At 37.3% G+C, this 20,868-nt stretch overlaps 3 protein-coding genes across 13 annotated transcripts in view; 2 read left to right on the top strand and 1 right to left on the bottom strand.

The window, feature by feature from the left end:
- DDX59 (DEAD-box helicase 59) overlaps window positions 1-1,725 on the top strand; it is a 31,509-nt gene extending 29,784 nt beyond the window's left edge. For all 8 annotated transcript variants that reach the window (XM_037404034.1, XM_037404036.1, XM_037404035.1 and 5 more), the window contains one exon: window positions 27-1,725. In XM_037404034.1, the coding sequence (XP_037259931.1) occupies window positions 27-290 (264 nt within the window). In that variant the 3' untranslated portion in view covers window positions 291-1,725. The remainder of the gene's footprint in view (window positions 1-26) is intronic.
- Window positions 1,176-20,868, top strand: part of KIF14 (kinesin family member 14) — a 48,691-nt gene continuing 28,998 nt past the window's right edge. For 2 of the 4 annotated variants that reach the window (XM_037404028.1, XM_037404025.1), the window contains exons 1-20: window positions 2,119-2,195; window positions 4,085-5,284; window positions 5,673-5,927; window positions 7,379-7,466; window positions 9,658-9,756; window positions 11,298-11,350; window positions 11,700-11,730; window positions 12,073-12,180; window positions 13,242-13,358; window positions 13,949-14,067; window positions 14,367-14,539; window positions 14,887-15,034; window positions 15,134-15,197; window positions 15,399-15,583; window positions 16,335-16,437; window positions 16,666-16,826; window positions 17,669-17,816; window positions 18,566-18,718; window positions 19,315-19,441; window positions 20,030-20,123. In XM_037404028.1, coding sequence (XP_037259925.1) covers window positions 4,173-5,284; window positions 5,673-5,927; window positions 7,379-7,466; window positions 9,658-9,756; window positions 11,298-11,350; window positions 11,700-11,730; window positions 12,073-12,180; window positions 13,242-13,358; window positions 13,949-14,067; window positions 14,367-14,539; window positions 14,887-15,034; window positions 15,134-15,197; window positions 15,399-15,583; window positions 16,335-16,437; window positions 16,666-16,826; window positions 17,669-17,816; window positions 18,566-18,718; window positions 19,315-19,441; window positions 20,030-20,123 — 3,338 coding nt within the window. In that variant the 5' untranslated portion in view covers window positions 2,119-2,195; window positions 4,085-4,172. Of the gene's footprint in view, window positions 1,260-2,113; window positions 2,201-4,084; window positions 5,285-5,672; window positions 5,928-7,378; window positions 7,467-9,657; window positions 9,757-11,297; window positions 11,351-11,699; window positions 11,731-12,072; window positions 12,181-13,241; window positions 13,359-13,948; window positions 14,068-14,366; window positions 14,540-14,886; window positions 15,035-15,133; window positions 15,198-15,398; window positions 15,584-16,334; window positions 16,438-16,665; window positions 16,827-17,668; window positions 17,817-18,565; window positions 18,719-19,314; window positions 19,442-20,029; window positions 20,124-20,868 lie in introns of those variants that run through there. The other 2 variants (XM_037404027.1, XM_037404026.1) reach the window with 2 other exon arrangements.
- On the bottom strand, window positions 1,722-2,447 carry LOC119155613 (basic proline-rich protein-like). Its single transcript, XM_037404458.1, has one exon. The coding sequence runs from the start codon at window positions 2,445-2,447 to the stop codon at window positions 1,722-1,724; it is 726 nt and encodes a 241-aa protein (XP_037260355.1).

Raw genomic sequence — 20,868 nt, 5'->3', positions numbered from 1 at the left:
CTTAAAATGAGTTTTTGCTTTTTCAGGTTGGAAGAGCGGGGAGGTTGGGTCACAGTGGAACTGCAATTACTTTTATCAATAACAACAGCAAGAAGCTCTTTTGGGATGTTGTGAAGAGAGTAAAACCAACAGGCACCATTCTTCCTCCCCAGCTGCTTAATTCCCCTTATCTTCATGACCAAAAGAGAAGGGAACAACAGAGACTTAAGCAATTACAGAATAGCCTTGTAACAGGAGATAATATCATGGACATTATTAGAAAACATGACAAAAATAATTCTCAGAGGTAATGAAGATATATTTATAGTTACATAATTGTAATAAAAATGGGATTAAAATAAACATGGAATTATGATTCTTGTATATTGCCTTTTTTAAAGAACTTTATATAGTCAGTTTTTCAAGGAGTCTCATTTTTCATCTTTATTTTGAAATACAGACTATTGTGTGTTTGAATTACTCCATGTAACCCTTTTTCAAAACCAGCAGTCTTTGGTCTTGCTTGCAACATACGCTGATAAGATACTTTTTCTTTTGTTTTAATATTTCTGAATAATCGTTTCAGAGTTCTTGTGAAACAGTCTGCTGGCAATTTTCATGTCATTATATTGAGATAAGATCTTTGCAAAGGATGCCCCCCACCCCCCGAAAAAAATATTGTTGACATATTAGTCTTTTGAAAACGAGCCTCAATCTATTCCTGTTAGTGTACGTAAAAGCTTCCACTGAGAACGTTTCTCTGAATCCTCAGTATGCTGTCTGAGGGTTTCTCATGAACATATACGCACGTTTTGTTTGTAAACAGTACTGAAAGTTTAGTTTCTCCTTTATTGCCTGTGAACCTGTTAGAAGTCCTGCTCAAGCATTTGGCAATACAGAAAGACTTGGTTGTTAGTATAACTTCATTCTAGAGAAAGAAGATAAACCATGCAAGTTAAATTAGAAGTTTATGGGTTTACTTAATGAAATGTTAAAGTATAACTGATTGTATTTACTACACATTTAAGCATAACTTGCCATGCTTTTGACACCAGATACTTATTTTTTTCAGGAAATGAGAACAAAACCATATTATGTTTTTAACCATAACCATTGTGTTACTTGCCATCCAAAGTCTGAAATAGGTCATAATCAAAACTTTCCTTTTCTTTCCCCTCCCTGCCTGCTTTTCTTTTAGACTGAGGCTTGAGGAAACTAGTTTCAGCAGACCTTTCATGCTGCTGTGAGGCATCATCCCTTTGTGGCAGATTTTGTTCCAGGTAGTTAATGTTAGCCCTGTGCATTGTATGTCTACTCTACCCAAAGGACAGCAGTATGGTAGGCTTACTGTGTAGCAAAATAATTTTAAAAAGTTTAGTAACTGATTTTTTTTTCTCCAACTAGAAACAAAAAGAGTGGGTCTTACCTGCTGTAAGACAGATGACTTATGCGTGGCACTGGTGAGGGGTTCTTTAACAGCAGCAGATTTAGATAGTTATTAATAACTATTATAAATTCTGATAATCTAAAATACAGTACTTACTATGATTTCTGCTGTTTTCTATGCACTGTTGCTACTACTTTTAAGATAATCTGATGCAGGGAAAAACCTCAAATTAACTTGTCCCAGCCCTGCCTTGCCAGTTCTCTCCCTCTGCGTGATTGTTTATAGATACTTTTTCATATTGCTTAGTTGTACTGTATTTATAAATGCCAGATCTTATATAAAACGCGTATATTGTTCAATATGAGACCGGTCTATATTTCTGGTGGTGGATGCACGAAGGGGTACTTGATACTCTTGCTAACCCTGCGCTCCTCAGCGGGGCAGGCGGTGAGCGCTGCAGCCGGGGGGTAGACCCGGGCCCTGCCTGGCATTCGGGGGGCGGCCGACGGCGCCGGGTGTCCTGCCCGTCGGCCTCCCTGGCGGGAAGGAAGCGCTTCGCACGGGAAGGCCGGGGCGCCCGGCCGGCTGCGGGGAGCGGGGCTGCGGGCGGGGCTCGCCTCAGCAGCCGGGATGGCACCGCGCTTGCTCCCGCGGCGGTGGCGTTGGGGGCTGCCCCCTCTGACGCGGGCCCCGCAGGAGCCAATCGGCGCGGGCCCCGCAGGAGCCAATCGGCGCGGGCCCCGCAGGAGCCAATCGGCGCGGGCCCGGCGCATTCAAACGGCTTGGGCGGAGGGCGCGCTCGGTGGTCGGTGCGGAGTGAGGCCGGCGGGTGAGGTGGGGGACGGGGCTTCCCGCCGGGTCCCGGCTGAGGGACGGGACGGGGCTCCCTCCCGGGTCCCGGCGGCTGAGGGAAGGGGCTCCCCGCTGGGTCCCGGCGGCTGGCACTCCCTGGCGGGGGCCGCCGTTTTGGGAGCCGCGAAGCTGGGCTGTCAGCGCGGGGTGGCGGGCTCTGGGCGCGGTAGGCGCTGCCCCTGGAGTTCCCCTCGGGCTCGGCGGGGGAGCCGCTGCGCTCCCCTCGCATTCTCCCTGAGGGCGCGGGGCCGCGGCGGGTTGAGGGTCTGCCTCGGTGGGGCCGTCGTGCAGCGAATCTGTGGCGGTTACGAGTGTCACGGGGGCCTGACTGAGGAGGGTGGGTTTGGAAGGGCAGTAAAGCTGAACATTTCTCCCACGCTTCCATCCAGCTTTGAGCACCTGGGTTTCATCTCTAGCTAGTATTTGTAATCAATCAAAAATGAGGAACAAACGTACTTTTAACAAATCTTGAACCTTATTCCTTACTTTAGAATGAAGGAACTTTTAATGGGGATATTAAATTTTCTATAGAAAATCTGTGAATATTCTCAAGGCGCTGCTAGCAACAGGGAGGGGTGCAGAGTTTGTTACGCTAGTTATTTTTAAGCTGAATGGAAAAAGCAGACTTTTCAGAAAACACTAAAGCAATTCGTGGCTTACAACCATGTTTCTTTATTTACTCATGCTAGAGGGAACCACAAAATGTGTATTTTACCACTTGTGTAACATAAGTAGCTTCCTGTATCAGACTGGATTGAGCAATAAACACCCTGGCTTGAAATTCTTCTAACTTTCCTCGCTCACAGCTTTTGAGCTATCAAAACTTTGTGCAGTAATGACATGTAGAAGTGGATGTAACTGCGAAAGTTCTGAGAGTACTCCAAAAGCTGTAACTTAAAAGCATAGCATTGAAAGAAACTTCTATTGGAGCAATGGTTAAATCATTGCTTCTATATCACTCACTGTCATCTTGCTTTCCTTTTTCCCCCTGACCTTCTGCTTCTTTTGTAATGATCTGTACCATTTTTGAAGGATCTAAGGCGAGTGACTTCTTGGTGACTTTCAATAGCAAATTGGTTGCAGCTGGCAAGTCTGTAGTGCATAGTGATGTTAGACCTCTAACAACCCAATAACTACGATGCATATACAATAGTGAAAGCTTTTTCTGTACAGATTGTATATATAAAGTTTTCTAGATATTTACATGTAAAAAGGATGTGAAGCACACTTTACAGTTTTTCTTATGTCCCCTAGGCTAGGTATCTTTTTGTTTTGCTATGCGTGTATGTACTAAAGTGAATGAAAGTAATGTCCAAACATATTGTAGTAGTCATCTTTATTAACTGCCCTATTCTGATAGTGGGTTTTATATATCAAAATCCTGAAAAAAATCTGCTTTCCCTGTTCACAGATTTCCTATTCAACATTAATAATGTTGTTCTATTGGAGTCTGTTAGCTATGAAACACTAAGAGCATAAATAGTTGTGTGTGAATGGAGGCATGATCCTGAATTCCCTTTCTTTTGGCACTATGGTAGATCATTTGGAAATGTCCACATTGATCTTTGTTGCTAAACAGTTAGATAGTTCTTTGTGCCGGCTGGTGCTTCTTCATGACATTTGGTTTACCTTCTGAAATTTGGAACTCAGTAAGTGGAATCAAATAGCCCATTATTGGTGGAAGCAGTCATTCAAATATTAAGGATTATTTTTTTTTTTAAGTACTTGAGATGAAACAGGCTACTAATTGTTACTAATGTTTAGGAACATGTATTTAATGCAGTATATGTGAAGAGCTCCTTATGCACCAAAACATAACTCATGGCGGACATGAGCATCATAAATAATTTTTGCTTTCTCTCCCAGATTCTTTAAGAAGAAGCAACTAGAAAGAATCTTTTAGGAAAAGTGTTGTACTTATTAAAAAACTAACATTAACTTGCTGGAAAACAAAATGCCTATTTACACAGTTCCTGCAAGAGGCCCAGCTGAGGTGCGGTGTACTGCCACTTTGCAGAAGACTTCTCCACAGAATACCTTTACTAGCAGTAAAGTGTCTGGGCAGCAGCTGAAATCACAGGTGTCAGGAGAAGAAAAAGGTAGTCTACTTTCATGTTCTCAGAGTAAGACTGAGGAACTAAATAGGACCTATGTAATTTCAGCCTGTAAAAAAGTGTGTGACACATCAACTACACTTAAACCTGAAGGCAGATTAACACTCCAGAGGAGAACAGGAGCAAGCAAAAAATCCATGTCCGATAGCAAACAATTGCATACTAACACAACACAGGGTGTGGAAAATACACAAACGGAGAAAGGACTTAATCTGCAGAGGCGTGTGAGGACTGGCTCTATAGAGAAGAGTAAAATTAATCAGTGTGCTGTGCCTGGAATAGAAAATAATGACTGTGCTACACGAAGAAATTACAAGATTGCACTTCCACCAAATATTAATAATAATGATACCCATGATGTTAAACCAAGCTTTAAGATAGCTGAGGGTCAGTCAAGTATGAAGTTGCAGCGTTACAGGAACAACAAGGATTCCTCTGGCTTTGGTGATGGTCTACATGAAAATGATAGCTGCACCCATTCAAAATACAGGACAAGCGCTGCTGACACACAATTTCAAAATGAAGTTTCTAAATCAGAACAATTCGTTACCTCAAAATATATTAATGGGCTATCAGGAGAACAACTGAAAGAAAAAAGCAATATAAGTAAGCTAGCTGTTAAGCAAAGGTTACAACACTCGAATGCAAAACATAACAGTTTGGAAAGACCAAGAACACCAACAAAGGGTTCAACAGAAAGGTTTAAGCTTACACCAAAGAACAGCACTTCTCAGGATCAAGCACCTCTGTCTGCTTCAAAGAAACTAACACCCCCTCTTCAGATTTTAGCCAAAAATAAAGCTGGTGTCTCCAGTGTTCCTTCTGTGAGTAGCTCAAAACCAAACGAGAACACAGAAACTCCAGCTGAGAGCAGTAGTACCGAGAAAGATGTTTTCAAAGTGGAAAACAGCAAAGTGATTGTAGCTGTGCGTGTACGGCCTTTCAGTAACAGGTTTGTATCCTGGACTTATTTCTGATGTTAATAGTAGCTTTTATAGTGTATGTTGATTTCTGCTTTGTATTTTCTGAATTGTTTAATCACTAACCCAATAAAGATAAAATACACACTTTGAAATCAGCTGATATTTCATGGAATGTGAAGATAAAGCTTGTATTAAGAGGCTGGATTCTCTTCATAGGCATTTGGGGATATTTTTAACATTCATTAGCTGAAATACTTTGAGCTTGAATACTTAGTATGTTCATTCAAACAGGTTTGTTGGGGTTTTTTTAACAATGATTATCAGACTTTTTATTTTCCTTAAGACAATTGAAATGATTAACTTAAAGCATGTAGCTTATGCTTCTTAATTTTTATTTTTTTCCCTCTTTCCATTCAGAGAGAAAAATGAAAACCCACTCCCTGTAATCTCCATGGGTGGTTCGGAGACAACTGTACGAAATCCAGCCACAAACCAAGTTTACAGCTTCAGTTATGACTTTTCTTTCTGGTCTTTTGACAAGTGTCATCCTAATTTTGCAAGCCAAGCAATGATTTACAAAACTTTGGCAGTGCCGCTCCTAGAAAGAGCTTTTGAAGGATATAACACTTGTCTTTTTGCTTATGGGCAGACTGGTTCTGGAAAATCTTACACGTAAGTTCCTAATAATAATTGTTAAAATTCTGTAGGGTCTCATTGTTATGCAATGTTATGAAAAAGAGATCGTATGAAATAGATTTCATAGTTATTAAATGGTGTTGGTATGTTTTTGTATATTTCAAAACAAAAATAATTAAACCAATTTTATAACAATTAAGACTGAGCTGTGGAGTATATATATGTACCTGACACTGACCTCTTTCAGCTTCTACTGAAGAAAAAAAAAGCTCTTCCCAGAAATTTTAGTGGAGAAAAAACTTTATTAATGCTGAGAGCTTGGCAGACTCTCCCCATGCTATTTTTCACCACTGTTTGTGATTTTGTGCATGAAGTGACATGTTCTGAAGTATATTATGCTTTTTGGACAAGACCTTTAAGAGGTCATTCTAATTACGGTCTTGACTGTTTCAGAACTTCAAATAAAAAAATACAGGTGTTTGTGGCACTGCTTATTTGAAATCCAGTCTTTACACAGAATAATCCCAGACAACATTTGAAGGGTTTGTAGCCAATTTTGAATATCTTGTATTTTTCAATAGAATGCCTAGTGAGCTTTTTTGTTTCCAAGCATGCATCTATTAAAATAAATTCTTTCAGCTTTATAATTCCCATGAGGTACTTATATATGTGTAGTTGTAGATCAGAAATATTTCTATTAAATTTGTCCTAGTTTTAAGGTTTCTATTGAATTTATAATAGATTAGAAGTTATTCAGAGGTAGGATTGTCCTCTTTAATTGGGAACTAAAATTTTACTTGTAATGTTTATTTACCTTGGCCTAAAAGAAAGGTATGCTCAGTATTGCAATTGTTATCCTATTTGTAGGTTTGTTGTTTGGTTGGTTTTTGTTTTTATTTCTTCCACCTTCATGTAAACAATTACTTAATTTCATCCCTTTGTATTTTAAGCAAAGCTGAAATTAATATCAGTAATAACTGTGTTCTCAGATCAGGTGTACACAAGGAATTTCTGTTGACAACGATGTTGTACAGCTGTGTGCGCCTCTAGACTGTAGATGGATTACTCCGGTACACTGGTGTTGTGCAGTGGCAGAACTAGACAGGAAAAAACCATACCAGTGGTGGAGAGAGGCTTAGGTTACTACACTGACAGTGTGCAGAGAATATAAAATGCATGAATGTTAGGATATCAAATGTCTATATGTTCACAATCTATACTGCAACTTGCTCTTAAGTTGCTGTAGGGTTTTCGTTCAACTTGGGTTTTCAACCCGTTTCTCAGTGGATGAATTGGAGAGGACCCCTGGATGTCATCTTGTCCAACTCCCCACTCAAGCACCAACTTAGATCAGGCTTATTTCTGATGGTTATTACTTCCATAACTTGGAAGCATATGACATTTCAAGTTTAGAGCTATACAATTAATATTAAAGCTACTATAAAGAGTTACAAAACTGAATTTAGCAGGTTTTTTTGTAACTACAGGATGATGGGGTTTGATGAAGACCGAGGAATAATTCCAAGACTTTGTGAAGATCTTTTCACTCAAATAGCACAAATGGACAAGCAACAGGTGGTATAATTACACATATACTGTATGACCTTACATTGAAATTTGAAGGAACTGATGCAGTTTGTTATTTTGATACTCATTTCATTCTTTCATTTGATACCTTAGTGCTATTCCATTTATTAAGGTTTGTATTCTGTTGCTGATTCAAATCTTACTTCTGCTAGTAGCCCTGATTAACAGGGTTCCCAATATGGTCAGAATCAACATTGTTTTGCTTCCTTAATGACAGTAATGTAAAAAGGAGATATGGGCTTGGTATTTTTGATGTGTTACTAGACTAGGATTCTTTCCTCTGTCGTATGTCTTACAAGATAAGATTTTTGTAAAGAAATGCTAGTGGGTACCATACTTTCAGCGGAGGCATATAAAATAGAACTCAAAAAATATAACTTTTATGTTTAAACATTGTCACGTATCAAAGCAAAATACACTTTCAAGTATTCTAGCTCAGTATTCTTGCTGAAATAAAAAAAAACAACCCAACAGCTATTATCACCACCTGGATTATTATTATTTTTTTAAGACTTGAAAATTCTCATTGTAAATAATGTTTTGTTTCCTTCTCTGTTTTGAGAATAGGTCTTTATTCATACATAACTCCATATGGAAGAGTTGTTTTCTGAGAGGGGGTGGGCATGTTTCATCTGATCACAGTGTGTTTTGATTTCAATTCCTGTCCTACACCTATGATACATTGTTTTAAAAACAACAGAGGTAATCTTTTCAAGAGTGTTTTAGCGAAGGGTTAGATTCTGTTTCTGCCCCAGTTAATTGGTGTAGTAATGGTAGATTTTGAGAATCATAACTGGAGACACTGTTAAAGGCTGGATTTTTTTTAATTACTCATTTCATGTCTTAAGAAGAAAAGGCCCAAACCGAGAATGCAGGGGATTGGTTTGTGGGCATTCTTCAGGTATGCTTATTATTTTGTCTGACTGATGTTAAGGTTTTTCTAAGACTGAATTGCTGGTACAGAATCACTTCAGGAACCCGCCTGACTACACTACAAGACCTGAGATTTGAATTGTGCACCTAAAGCTTTCCACAGTAAAAATACAAATCATAATCTGTGGTTAGAAACTCTCAATGTCTCTTAAAACTGTGAAAAGGATTAGAAATTTAGATTTATCCTCTTTTTTGGATGAAGAATATCTGATGCAAAACATGCTGGTGACAAAGGCTGTTCTTTGTAGTCTTTTTCTCTGTATGTTTGTCCATATCGGTAAGGACTGAGACTCAGGGCAGTAGACCTTAATGTTCAGTTAAGCTTATGCACACAAACTTTTCCTTTTTTAAATAGTCCAGATTTCTTTATTGCTTTATGCTTGAATTCTTGACTTTGACTCCTAATACCAGTGAACACATAGTATTTTGATCCTACAGTAGATTTGATAGACACTGAGAAATCTAGGAAGGTTATTTATTACTGAGTTTGGCTAGAGAGCATAATTTCTAAAAAATGCCCATGAGTGAGTTATTCCTTTGCCTATGCATTGTAAGTAAGTGATTCTGTTGCTGCAAATTGTCTTGAATCTTGTATTTCTGACTTCAGTGTTTTAGTTTTTTTGCTGCTTTCTTCCTTGCCTTTTGAAGTTCAACTTTATTTAAAAAAGAAAAAGACCTGGATGCCTTCAGAGGAAGGAGATATGTTTTCATGAAAGTTTGCTGTTGTTTTTTAAATTGCTGTAGGTAGGATCAAGGTTTATCTCTCCATTAGGTCCTTCTGTTCCAGGACAGGATGCTGACAACATCAATCCCTGCCTCCTTTGTCACATGTATTATGCTGTAGAAGCGCAATCCCCCTAAGGGAATGAGACTAGTGTAGGTGCAAATGAAACTATGCTTTCATGTACTGATAACCAAACCCTGAAACTTCTGAGGGGGTTGTATAACTTTATTTATTTATTTATTTATTTAAGCTTGATAGTTATCATCTGGGAATGTCTGTGGATGGAATGCCAATAAATTGTATTCTTGGCAATAGCAGGCGAGTTGGACTAGATCACTTTCAAAGGTCCCTTCTGACCCAAACTATTCTGTGATATCATTTCTCTTGGCAAGTCCTTTCAGTACAAATGCTTGTAGCATTGAATAGCGGGATCTGATAATCCAGGTTAATTTTTGAAGCAAAGGATGATGAAAATATTTTTTTGAACTGTATTATTAACTTTTTTTTTATTAATTTCACTAGATTTTGTATCGTCTTGAAATGAGCTTTTTTGAAGTGTACAATGAGAAAATTCATGACTTACTTGTCTTTAAAGCTGAAAGTGGACAAAAGAAACAACCAGTAAGTTGCTCATGGAAGCTTGTATATGATAATCTTCAATATGATAATCTATTCTGTAAACAAAAATGCACAAATGACAAGTGATCGTTGTTTTGTTATACAAGTACCATAGATTGTTGTGAATAATGGTATTCAAGTAAAAAAACTTACTATATGAGTGCAAGCAAGATGCTCGGAACTTCAGAAATGCTAAGAAAAAAATCTTGCTGAAATAGAAACAAAACTATTCAATAGAAGCTCTCAAAATCACTGTTAACATCTCTCCTTATCTGAAAAATGAAGGTGATCTTGTCAACTTTTATAAAAAATCTCTTAGAATAATATTTATCCACATCTCCAGATTATATTGAGAGCCTTCTGTTCAATATAAAATTAGTTACAACCTTGTAATTTAGATGGAGTTCCAAGATGGAAGAATGACATTGTCGGGAGGCTTCTAATGGGGTGTGGGTGTGTGTGAAATTTGCCTAATTGTGCTTGATTAATCAGTCTCCTCATTTCTCAGTGCTACTGAAACATCCGTTCACTTTCTGAAAATATCTGTGATTATCTACTGGGATGCCCGTTTGCCACTGACGTAATTGCAGTCCACAGTATACTAACATTTGCAAAGGAAGATTTTTTTTCCCCACTTTTTCTCTGTGTATTTACATTGCTCAGCTACAGAAAACTTCTGTCACGTAAGAACTTGGCACCAAGATGAAGAGTATCTTCCAGATTCTTTGCCCTGGATTTGTTACTGCTTAAGGCCATGGGGCTGTCAGGAAGTTCCTTTTTTTATTAATTTCCCTTCCCCCCCCCCCCATTTGTTTTCCAAGAAGCTGGAAGAGGGGGGGAAGAAATGGTGGCCTGACTAACTAGTTAAGGAACAGTAGCTAAACTAGTTTAGCTAGTTTTTAATGCTTGTGTGTTGGATTATGTAAACCCAGAAATTAAAGATATTTGTATTAAGTAGTGGATGTAGGGAAGGAATTAGTTTGGTTTATTAAAAAATAGGACTCTACTGTTCTTTGACATAACAAACACTGTACTGGCTTCTTGTGTGTAAACTATTAGTATTAGTTCATGATAAAGAAGATCTACTACATAAAACTTGCTGTTGAAGTAAGTACTTTATCCTAAACTTGGGACTTATGTGGGCGTGTTATACAGAAGTGAAGACTGTACTGTCTTATTTATAGTAGGAGTGCTTTCATCTCAGTTTTGTCAGTGTTTTTGAGCTAAGCTATTTCACTTAAACAGATTAGACTTATATTGCAGAAAATATACTTCTTTTTTTTTTTTTAAAGTAAATATTTTATGTAAAAGATAGTTGTCCTTGCATGGTACAGTCTGCTGTGGTTTCTCAGGCAACTGGAAAAAAATCAGTTGTAGGTATTTTCCTGAAAATATTGTTCTAGATGATTCATGTTAAGTTTTTTTGATGATAAATGTCATAATCGGGATGTAGACAGACTGTCTTTTAATTTCAATATATTTCTGAATGCTGGGTCTAACTAATGCACTCCTAATAATTTTTCTTTTAAAATTATTCTTGCTAGCTTCGTGTAAGAGAACATCCAGTGTTAGGACCATATGTGGAAGGCCTGGCAGTGTAAGTCTTAACTGTTCTCATATTAATAGATGTATGATGTAATTGTGAAAGTGTGTGCTAATTATGATATTGAGACTCTGAAAACTTGTGTACTCACCAGTAAATTGGGCAAGATCTTACTATTATGTAGTTACAAAAATGTATACCCATGTCCAGCTCAACTTCATGTATTTCCTTTAGCGTGTTGCTTTAGCAAAATAAGTGTGTGGAAGTCTCAAGACAACTGGAGCTTTCATGGTGTATTTGTATTTTGTCTGGAACTGAGGAAACGTTTCAGAACTTGGGCAACAGGAAAAACTGTAGAAGGAAAATAGTCTGAATCCAAACTTTTCTTTTTCCCCCACTGTAGGAACGTTGTCAGTTCTTACTCTGATATCCAGGTAAGAGTTACTTGGTTACTGAAAGACAATACAAATATTTCTGCTTGCTCCTTCCTTCACTGCTGAAAACTAAGTTCCATGGATGGGAAGGAAATGCTTTACAGACTGCCCAGTAGTCTCTGATATTTCAGCTGGTTTTGTAAAAGGGTAATGAAGACCAGTCCTATATAATGGAGCTAAGTAGATGCATACAGGCAAGTGTCACTCTCTTAAACTTGGGTTTTAATTCCTCCTTTACAGATTTGGCATTTGTGTGTGTAACTGTGTTTGCAAACATTTTAATCTCCAGTTAACTACCTAAAGTAGGTTTTGGTTTCATATCCTGACTTTTACCTTTTACAGAGTTGGCTTGAACTAGGAAATAAGCAGAGAGCAACAGCTGCTACAGTAATGAATGACAAGAGCTCTAGGTCTCATTCTGTCTTCACCCTTGTCATGACGCAAACCAAGGTATTGCTGGGTGTCTTATATCCATTCAAATCTGGTAGTAAAAAGTCGTTTTGCACGCTGCCTAGAAAATTGTTGTGAGAATATAGTTGATGATGAGTAAAGCACAAGGAATTTTAACATGGCTTTCTACATAACAGAACTTGGATTATTTTACATGTTTTGAGTAGATTCTCATGTCTCTATGCTACCCATATTTATAGCAGCAATATAAATATGTCTAGACTGGTGGATCTAGGAGCAGTTCCAAGATTCTGAGTGTGAGTTTTGAGATGTAACTGGAATCCAAATTGAAGCCAGACTTAATTTCACACTGCTGCTCTAGAGGGTTAGGCTATGTGAGGTGGACAGTAGTGCTGAGTTCCTGCAGGTGATGAACTGGGTCAAAGGTAGGAGGTGCAGTTTCTGCTCAGTTTCATAAATGTTTCCTTGCTTCAGGATGCCTCTCTCACCCGTGTGAGATAGAGGATATAGGGACTACAACTCCTCATCTGATTTACAGATGTGTAGCAGACAAAACCTAACTTAACGAGATGAGCCTGAAAACAGAAGTGAAATAAGTAGACCTCCTCAGAAGTCTACAGACCGTCAGTTTTCTTCATTCTCAAAGAACTTTGGTTGTTTAATTTTTCTGCCCAATTTCCTAATCTTCTTCCTTCTTCCCCTCACCATTCTCACAACTAGATAATTTCTTTTCTGTATCAAGGACTAGTCTTGAGACTTTTCGACTGACTGCTTAACTGATTTCCATTGGTCTGAGTCAGTAACAGCTTACTGATTTCCATGGTTATTGAATAGCTGCAACAGTCAAACTTCAGACCCAAACCCATAGTTTGCTAATCTGTTGTGTTTGTAGTTTATGCTTACACAGTTATTCAGACCTTTAACCATAGTATCAATTGTTTGTGGTTGTCTCCTTCAAGGGATGTACATGAAGGTATCCTGTCAAAAAGTAAATGGAAATGTCAATTTTCTATGTATTTAAAGTGAACATCTTGTTAGATTTCTGCTTGTCTTCAGTTTTTTTGTTTTGGTTCAAATGCAAACTTCCCCCTTTTTTCCAGGTAGAAGTTCTGGGTGAAGAACAATGTGATCGTAGGCTTACCAGTCACATAAACTTAATTGATCTAGCTGGCAGTGAATGCTGCTCAACAGCTCAAACGACTGGAGAAAGGTTGAAGGTAAACCAAGACTGGAAATCTGTGGGAAAGGGTTGACCCCAAAGCATCCTCATCTACCAGGATTCTTGGGCAGGAACTGTAGTTGTAAAAGGATATGTGGCCCTTATGCTTGTGTAGCATTTTGCAAGTGAGAGTGGATGGCCCTAAGAAGCTGTTTTGACTGTGCAGTATGGCAGGCCAGATCTTGTTTAGGACAGCACTCCCCATGCCATGCAGGCCCCACAATCCTTTAGAAGGAATGAGGAAAAACTGTCTATGTGACTTCCCAAATCATGAATACGATTTTGTATGGAGTTGGGGCTTGCCCCTTTTTGGGGGGATTTAAGTAAAATGTTTCTAATGAAAGACTTTCAAGCTGCCTTCATAAGTTTGATGGTTCTTAACACTGCTTATTTTAAAGGCAGGGTCTCTGTTCTTTCCAAATGAAGATCTTCTAGGCTGCTTTTGCATTTGATTATAATCAATGACATTTAATATGGTACAGCTGTACCATATATTGAATAAACACAACTAAGTCAACAGTACAGTCAATAACATCACACAAGAAAATGCAACTGTATTGTAATTATTTTTATTTTTGCTTTGTGTAGGAGGGTGTGAGTATCAATAAATCACTGTTAACCCTTGGAAAGGTTATTTCTGCACTGTCTAAACAATCTCGAAATGGACAGAAAACTTTCATTCCTTACCGGGAATCTATCCTTACTTGGTATGTACACTTCAGAATTTTTCTATATACAAGTAAAGGCTTTCTCAGAGTGTGGATTCCTCTTTTATTCCCCTCCTTCCCTCAGTGTCTCAGATGACTGATCGAGGGAAGAAATTAGTCTCTGGCATCAGGTAAAGAACAAACAGAACCTTGGCTTGTATTTTAAGTAGCTAACAATCACTCTTGAATAAGTAGCAAGACCCTAGGTGTTCTGTATTTAGTCTGTTCAGACTGAGAAAAGGGATTTTTCCTTCAATGTGGAGGCTGTGGATTGACTTCTACTATCCTATCAAATGAAGGTTGTTAAAGGAAAGTCTTGGTGGAAATTCACAAACTGCTATGATTGCCACAGTAAGTCCAGCTGCCAGCAGTACAGAAGAAACACTCAGCACTCTTCGCTATGCAAAACAAGCCTGTTCAATTATCAACATTGCTAAAGTAAATGAAGATGTGAATGCCAAGCTAATCAGAGGTGAGGCTGACATCTGCAGTCTGAGGGTTTTTCATTTGCATGTTTGTATTTAACTTACAGCTTCATAAAAGTCATTAGTACTAATAATCTATTGTGTTGACTGACCGCTTGTCAGCTAGGCTAATACAACCTAGGATATCTTCCTTTTTAATATTATTATTCTTTGTGAGCTTTTTTTTTGTGCCAAAGTTCGTATGATATCTTGGGCTACACTTGAGAACCTGGAATGGGGAAAAATGTTAAATTTTTAATTAACGGGATGAATTTTCTGGTATTGTACTTAAAAGTCTAAACCTGTTTTGTCTTCACTTTTTATGTGTACTGCGTGTCTTGTTTGTCTAATGTAGAATTGAAAGCTGAAATTGAAAAACTGAAGGCAGCTCAGAAAAGTGCTCTGAACACTGATCCTGAAAAATACAGACATTATTTGCAGGAAATAACATCCTTGAGGGTAAAATTACACCAGCAGGAGAGGGACGTGGCAGAAATGCAAAGGTCAGGCAGTTGTTAATATCTCACTTAGAAATACAAATGTTAAAATTTATATGTTGTAATTTTTCTCCTAATATGTTATTTTCCCCTTAATGTATTAAGGACCTGGAAAGAAAAACTTGAACAAGCAGAGAAAAGGAAATTAGAAGATATAAAAGAATTGCAGGTACGTTTTCTTTCTTCACTTTCTAGAGGAGGTAGCACAGAAAACATGACGTCAGCAGATGCAGAAAAAGTAGAGTGTAAGATATGGTTTCCTTCATGCTATTCTTTTAACAGGCTACTGTGACTTCTTAGAAAAATTCAATATAGATATTTAAATGCACAAAGTGATTTGTTTTTTTATGCAGAGCTCTCTTTTATCTAGAAAGCAGGAATTGCAATCAAAATGGACAATCATTTACCAAACCTTGTCAATCTCAATGAAGATCCTCAGCTTTCTGAGGTGCTGTTGTATATGATCAAAGAAGGAGAAACTACAGTTGGAAGATATACGCCAAATTCAAAACATGATATCCAGCTTTCCGGAGTGCTAATTGCTGATGACCATTGGTATGTAGTGTTCTTTTCATACTTGAATTGAAAGCAGGAACCATTTCTTCTCACCCTTCCCTTTCTTTTGGAGTCATTCTTCCTTCTGGCAGTAACAAGATAAGATTTTCTAACCAGGAAAATACTATTTAGGGATAACTTATATATTGGTCAGCGATTAAGATAACTTCCTTCTGTTCCCCATAGAAATCTTATAACCAAGATAGCTTAATTTCTTTGTTCGTGTCATTTGTGCAGCAAAATCTTCTATTCGTGCAGAAATGCTGGAGAGGGATCTGATCAAATGGTACTGTGTGATAACTCTAGTACATTAAGTTCAATGGAAAAGTGAAATGCCTTGACAGCTCTTAATTAAAATTAAAAATAGAGAGCAACTTGGCCATATTGTTTAAAGTGCATTCCATCCAATTGATCCTAGATGAGATACTCATAAGAAATTTAACTAATCAATTATTAAAAACATGAAAGATGTGACTATGTTGGGAAATAAAGCATTAGCAAAGAAATGCTTGGATGACAGGGTATTGTAATTTTTTAGCAGTGGATTCTTCTTGGATTTAAATATCAATTCTCTTCCAAAATACAGGTTGTCACTCATTAATTATGTATATTGTAACTAAATAGTATGAAGTCTGACCACATCTGGAAAAGCAATAACAGGACCTCATCTAAAGCATTAATTTTTGTCAATTAAGAAAATCATTTGCAATTAACATGAGCTACTGATACTGTAAATGTTTCTTGTTTTCAGTGTTATAAAAAACACTGTTGGCAAAGTGAGTATTATTCCACTGAGAGAAGCCAAGACATACGTAAATGGGAAATGCATTTTAGACCCAACAGTTCTACATCATGTAAGTAATTGATTTGGTAATAGTACTATGTGCATGTGTGGATTTCTTTTGTTTTGTCAACGTTACAACTTCAGGCTGCAGATTTTCTTTGAAGGTTCTGAGACAATACATATTTGTCTCTTCCTTTTTGCTTTCTAGCCTCACCTATTATGTTTTAAGTACTGTAAATTTGCTTATAAATGTAAAAGTTATAGAACAAACTTTTTCCCCCCCCTTCTTTCCCAACAGGGTGATCGAGTGATCCTTGGGGGAGACCATTATTTCAGGTTTAATCATCCAGTAGAAGTTCAGAAAGTTAAAAGGGCATCCTGTGGGACTACATTTTTGCATGATGGTCCAAAAGATTTTGAATTTGCAAAAAATGAACTGCTTATTGCACAAAGAACACAGTAAGTATTGTATCTTCTTGTTCTAAAAAGAAATTCAGCTATTAATGCAACTGTGCAATAAGCTCAAGAAATAAGGAACTTAAGATTATTAGTCATTTAACAATAAGGGAAAGCTGGAATATAGTGAGGATTATTGTTAACTCCATTTCTAATGGCAATGGAAGTCCCAGACTTAGCTGAAATGAATGTATACCTTTAAGATGTGATCACCGTAATCTAGTCCAGTTGGCAAGAATGTAGACAGTTATTGAAGAAACACTGAGCTCCAGGGGTCCTCAAAGTAGTGTATCTTTTCAGTTACATTTCTCTCCAAGCACATAATGAATCTGAAATTGATTTGTAATGTTTTAGAGAAATTTAAAACCTGAAAAGCAAATGCTTTAGGAAAATGACAAGAACCCAAAGTTACACCCTTGGTCTTCTGTGATGGTGGAAAATTTGAGAATACAGCAAAGTGTTATTTGTACTTGCTTCATTCCTGGGAGTTATTAAACCACGAGACTCATTGACTTAAAATTTACTTTTCTGTATCTTAATGTGATTTAGTGAGTTTCTATTACAGTTCTTAATTTTGTGAAAGGTGCATAGTAAAACAAATAAGGAATTTGAGTGGACTTTAAAATTCTGGAATGTCTCGCTTCTTTACCAGTGTCTACATTTTCCCTATGAAATAAAAAATATCTAGGTTAAGTATAAGAGTTGTTTTCAAAAAACGAAACCAAACGCTTGTATTTTTATTGTTAATTAGAGGTTCTTGTCATGATAGAAGAAAATATTACAATGTACGTAGCCTGTAAGACATTAAAGCTAGTATTCTAAATGTATGATACTTCCACCTGTAGGCTTGAATCGGAAATTGAAGAGGCACGACTCAAAGCCAAGGAAGAAATGATGCAAAGCATCCAAATTGCAAAGGAGATGGTTCAGCAAGAACTGATGTCACAAAAAGAAGCTTATGAAAACAAAATAAAATCACTGGAAGCAGAGGTGGTAAGTTGCCATTGCATCATTACATATAAAACTTAGCAATAAAATAGAAGTTGTAGTATGGCATTTCTGGGGGGTTTTGGGGGGTTTTTTGGGGGTGTGTATGGGCTTTTTATGTTGGTTGTTTGGGTTTGTGGTTGTCGTCTTTGGTTTTGTTTTTTTTTTGTCTTGCATATTGTAACAGTGTCTTAAGGAATGCTAAGCCTTATTCTTTTTTTAAAAAAAATCGACCTTCTAACAAGAAGTTGTAAAGTAGGTTTTCCATTCAGAATGGTTCTAGGCGTTTTGCTTTATAGAGTTAGTCAGGAACTAAAATGTTAATCCACTGTGAATTTGAGGGTGTGACTTGTATGTGAAGAGAAATCCCTGCAAAATCTAACTTTTCTATGAGACTTTCAAATTACTAAGGTATTTTAGTTAGTATGACTTTTTTTTTTTTCTTTCAAGTTTGCATGCTACTTTGTTGTTAGTCTTTTTGATACTTTGACTTATGCATATTGTAAGAGTTGTACATCGTGGTAAAAACAGTAATAATGATGGAGTATCTTATTTCTTAAATGTGCTATAGGAGACATAATGTGATGCTTTGGAACTGGGAACCTTTCATTGCTGATGCTGGGCAGAGTAGTCCACAGGGGCTGCATGTTTTAAATGTGTTGAAGTGAAGATAAACCTTTGTATTTGCTGGAGGAATGGGTCAGAAATGCTATAGAGTTGGTATACCTCCTCCTGTTTGTCCTTTTTCACATTAGAGAGAAGAATCTCGTAAGAAGCAAATCCAAGAACTGAATAACCAAAAAGCTGCAACTAAAATACAGGAGCTAGAGAAGGCAAAACAAAATCTTGAGCTAGAACTACACTTCAGTAAGAAGCGTTTAGAAATGGAGACTTTAGCTACCAAGCAGGTAACTTAAAAAAAAGGCAGCTTTTTAGGCAATAAGCTGTGGTTGGTTTGTGGGGTTTTTTTGTTGTTTTGTGTTTTTCAAATAAATAATTGTAAAAGAAATGTTTCTGAAGTTTCTTCTATGTGATTTTATGCACAAGAACAGAGGTTATATTTATACTTAGAGTATGATATTGTATTAAATTTGGTGATAAACTAATGCTGACGTTATTTCTTACATAACATGGATGGTTTTTTGGTGTACCACACTAGTGATCATTGCCTATGCTAAAATTTATGGCTCCAGGAATTAGTGTAAATAATGACTATCTCTTGGCTGGTGTTCATGTATATTTGACTGCTACAACAAATACGACTTTAAAAAAAGTGATTTCTATTTAATTCCAGTGGTTTTTTTTAAGCATAACATTTTCTTAAGCAAAGCTAGAACACTGTCAGGGTTTGAAGGTGGTTCCATATCGATATAGCAGATGTCCAACAAATTGCATTCTGTTCTGAGTCTTTAAAATGACAGTAACAACAAAATCTTGCTTCAATATACAGCAGTAAGAGTTATAGATAGTTATTTACTTTTTTAATTCCCTCCCACTCCCCCAGGCCCTAAAAGATCATACTATTCATCATGCAAAGATACTTGAAGCTCTGGAAGTGGAGAAGCAGAAAATTGCTGAAGAAATACATACCCTTCAGAAGAATCGTGGAAGTGGGAATAAGGCTGTGACTAGTATGTGTATACATAATGTTACAAAGGCAATGCTGAGTTCTCTTTTGTTTGGTGGGTTTGGATTTAGTGGATGTGGATCCAGGAGCTTTTTCTCTTCCTCTAACACATCTCTAATGATCCTGAACAAGAAGAGCCTTTTGGCTGCTATGATCCTTTCTATTCATAAGCTGTATATATAAAACTTCTGTTTTAGTCACCTTCAAGGTTTTTAGGTGGATATACATGCAGTCTGTATTAACCTGATTACTTAAAAGTCCTTCCCCTGTCTGGGGGTGTTATAGGAGAAACTGGAGTAACAGAATTGATTCAGTTCAGTTTCCTGTCTCAGATTAATCTGGTGTTATGCTTCTATTTCCGAAATACCCTTTACCTGACCTTTTATAAAGGGTTGTCTTGGCTGGGAGGGTCATTTTTTAGTTAGTGTGTTGGGAATTCACAGAACTATTGTTGGCTAAATTCCATTCAAGTTTTTCTGGTTGTGGTACCTTTTTTTTTTTTTTTTTTTTTTTTTTTAAAAAAAAAACACCTGAAGTTATTGCATCACATTGTTTGATCCACTTAGTCATTATGTGCTATATTTTTTATTAGTTCCACTTAACTGGAATTCTCTGAAGCTCTCTGTGATGATCAAAGAGGCCAACACTATTAGCAATGAATTAGGGAAAAACACTGTTTTCTGCAGGTGAGTATCTGAGTTAGTTAATAAGGGGGTGTATATATAATATACGTTTTTATATAGATATAAAAAAATCTGGGGGCTGGATTGTGGATGTGCAGTGCGCTGTTTGGTTTTCTTTTAACAGTTTTGTTAAATTGAACATGTTAAATCACTTTTCCAAACTAGCTTCAGTTAAGTGTGTAGTTTAGCCTTGTTTGTTTGAAATGTGAAATTCAAACTTGAATTTTAGATGAAGTCTTTAATTGTCTGTAGACATACCTTTAATTTTGGGTTGAGTGTGCTTTGGGTGTCCATGTCCATCGTGCTTTGGTTCACATGTTAAAGTAGTCCTAAAGCACATTAACTACATTCCTTTTGGACAAAACTAAACCAGGGAATATGTGCCAGCCACTAAGAGATGGTCAGTTCACAGGACCACAACAGAGGGAGGCAGAAGTAAAAAAACCTCAGAACATGGTTATAGTGGATATCAAGTGTTGGGACCAGTTACTTCGCTCCACAGATTTCTCACCGTGCCACAATACTTGCTAGTCACACCTGAACTGTTCTAGAAGCGGACCTGTATGTTGGCCAGGTGTTCTTAGTGGGAGCAGAGACATATTAGTGCAGAGGAAACTGTCATTAAAAAAACCCCAAAGCTTCAGTAAGTTCAGGTAAGCTAGGACTTCCTAGTATGTGTATATATCACTATGTTTCTCAGGTGTTTTCTTCTCACATCTTTCAGCAAGAAGTCTGTCAGTCAAATTCT

This window comes from Falco rusticolus, chromosome 11 (assembly GCF_015220075.1).
Source record: "Falco rusticolus isolate bFalRus1 chromosome 11, bFalRus1.pri, whole genome shotgun sequence".
In the NCBI taxonomy this organism is placed as follows: Eukaryota; Metazoa; Chordata; class Aves; order Falconiformes; family Falconidae; genus Falco; species Falco rusticolus.
Note: the sequence above shows the minus strand (reverse complement) of the source record. Positions and strands in the feature narration are given on the sequence as shown.

Bases quoted from the DNA above. Each gene is read 5' to 3' on its own strand.
- LOC119155613 (XM_037404458.1), bottom strand. From the start codon at position 2,447: ATGCGAGGGGAGCGCAGCGGCTCCCCCGCCGAGCCCGAGGGGAACTCC.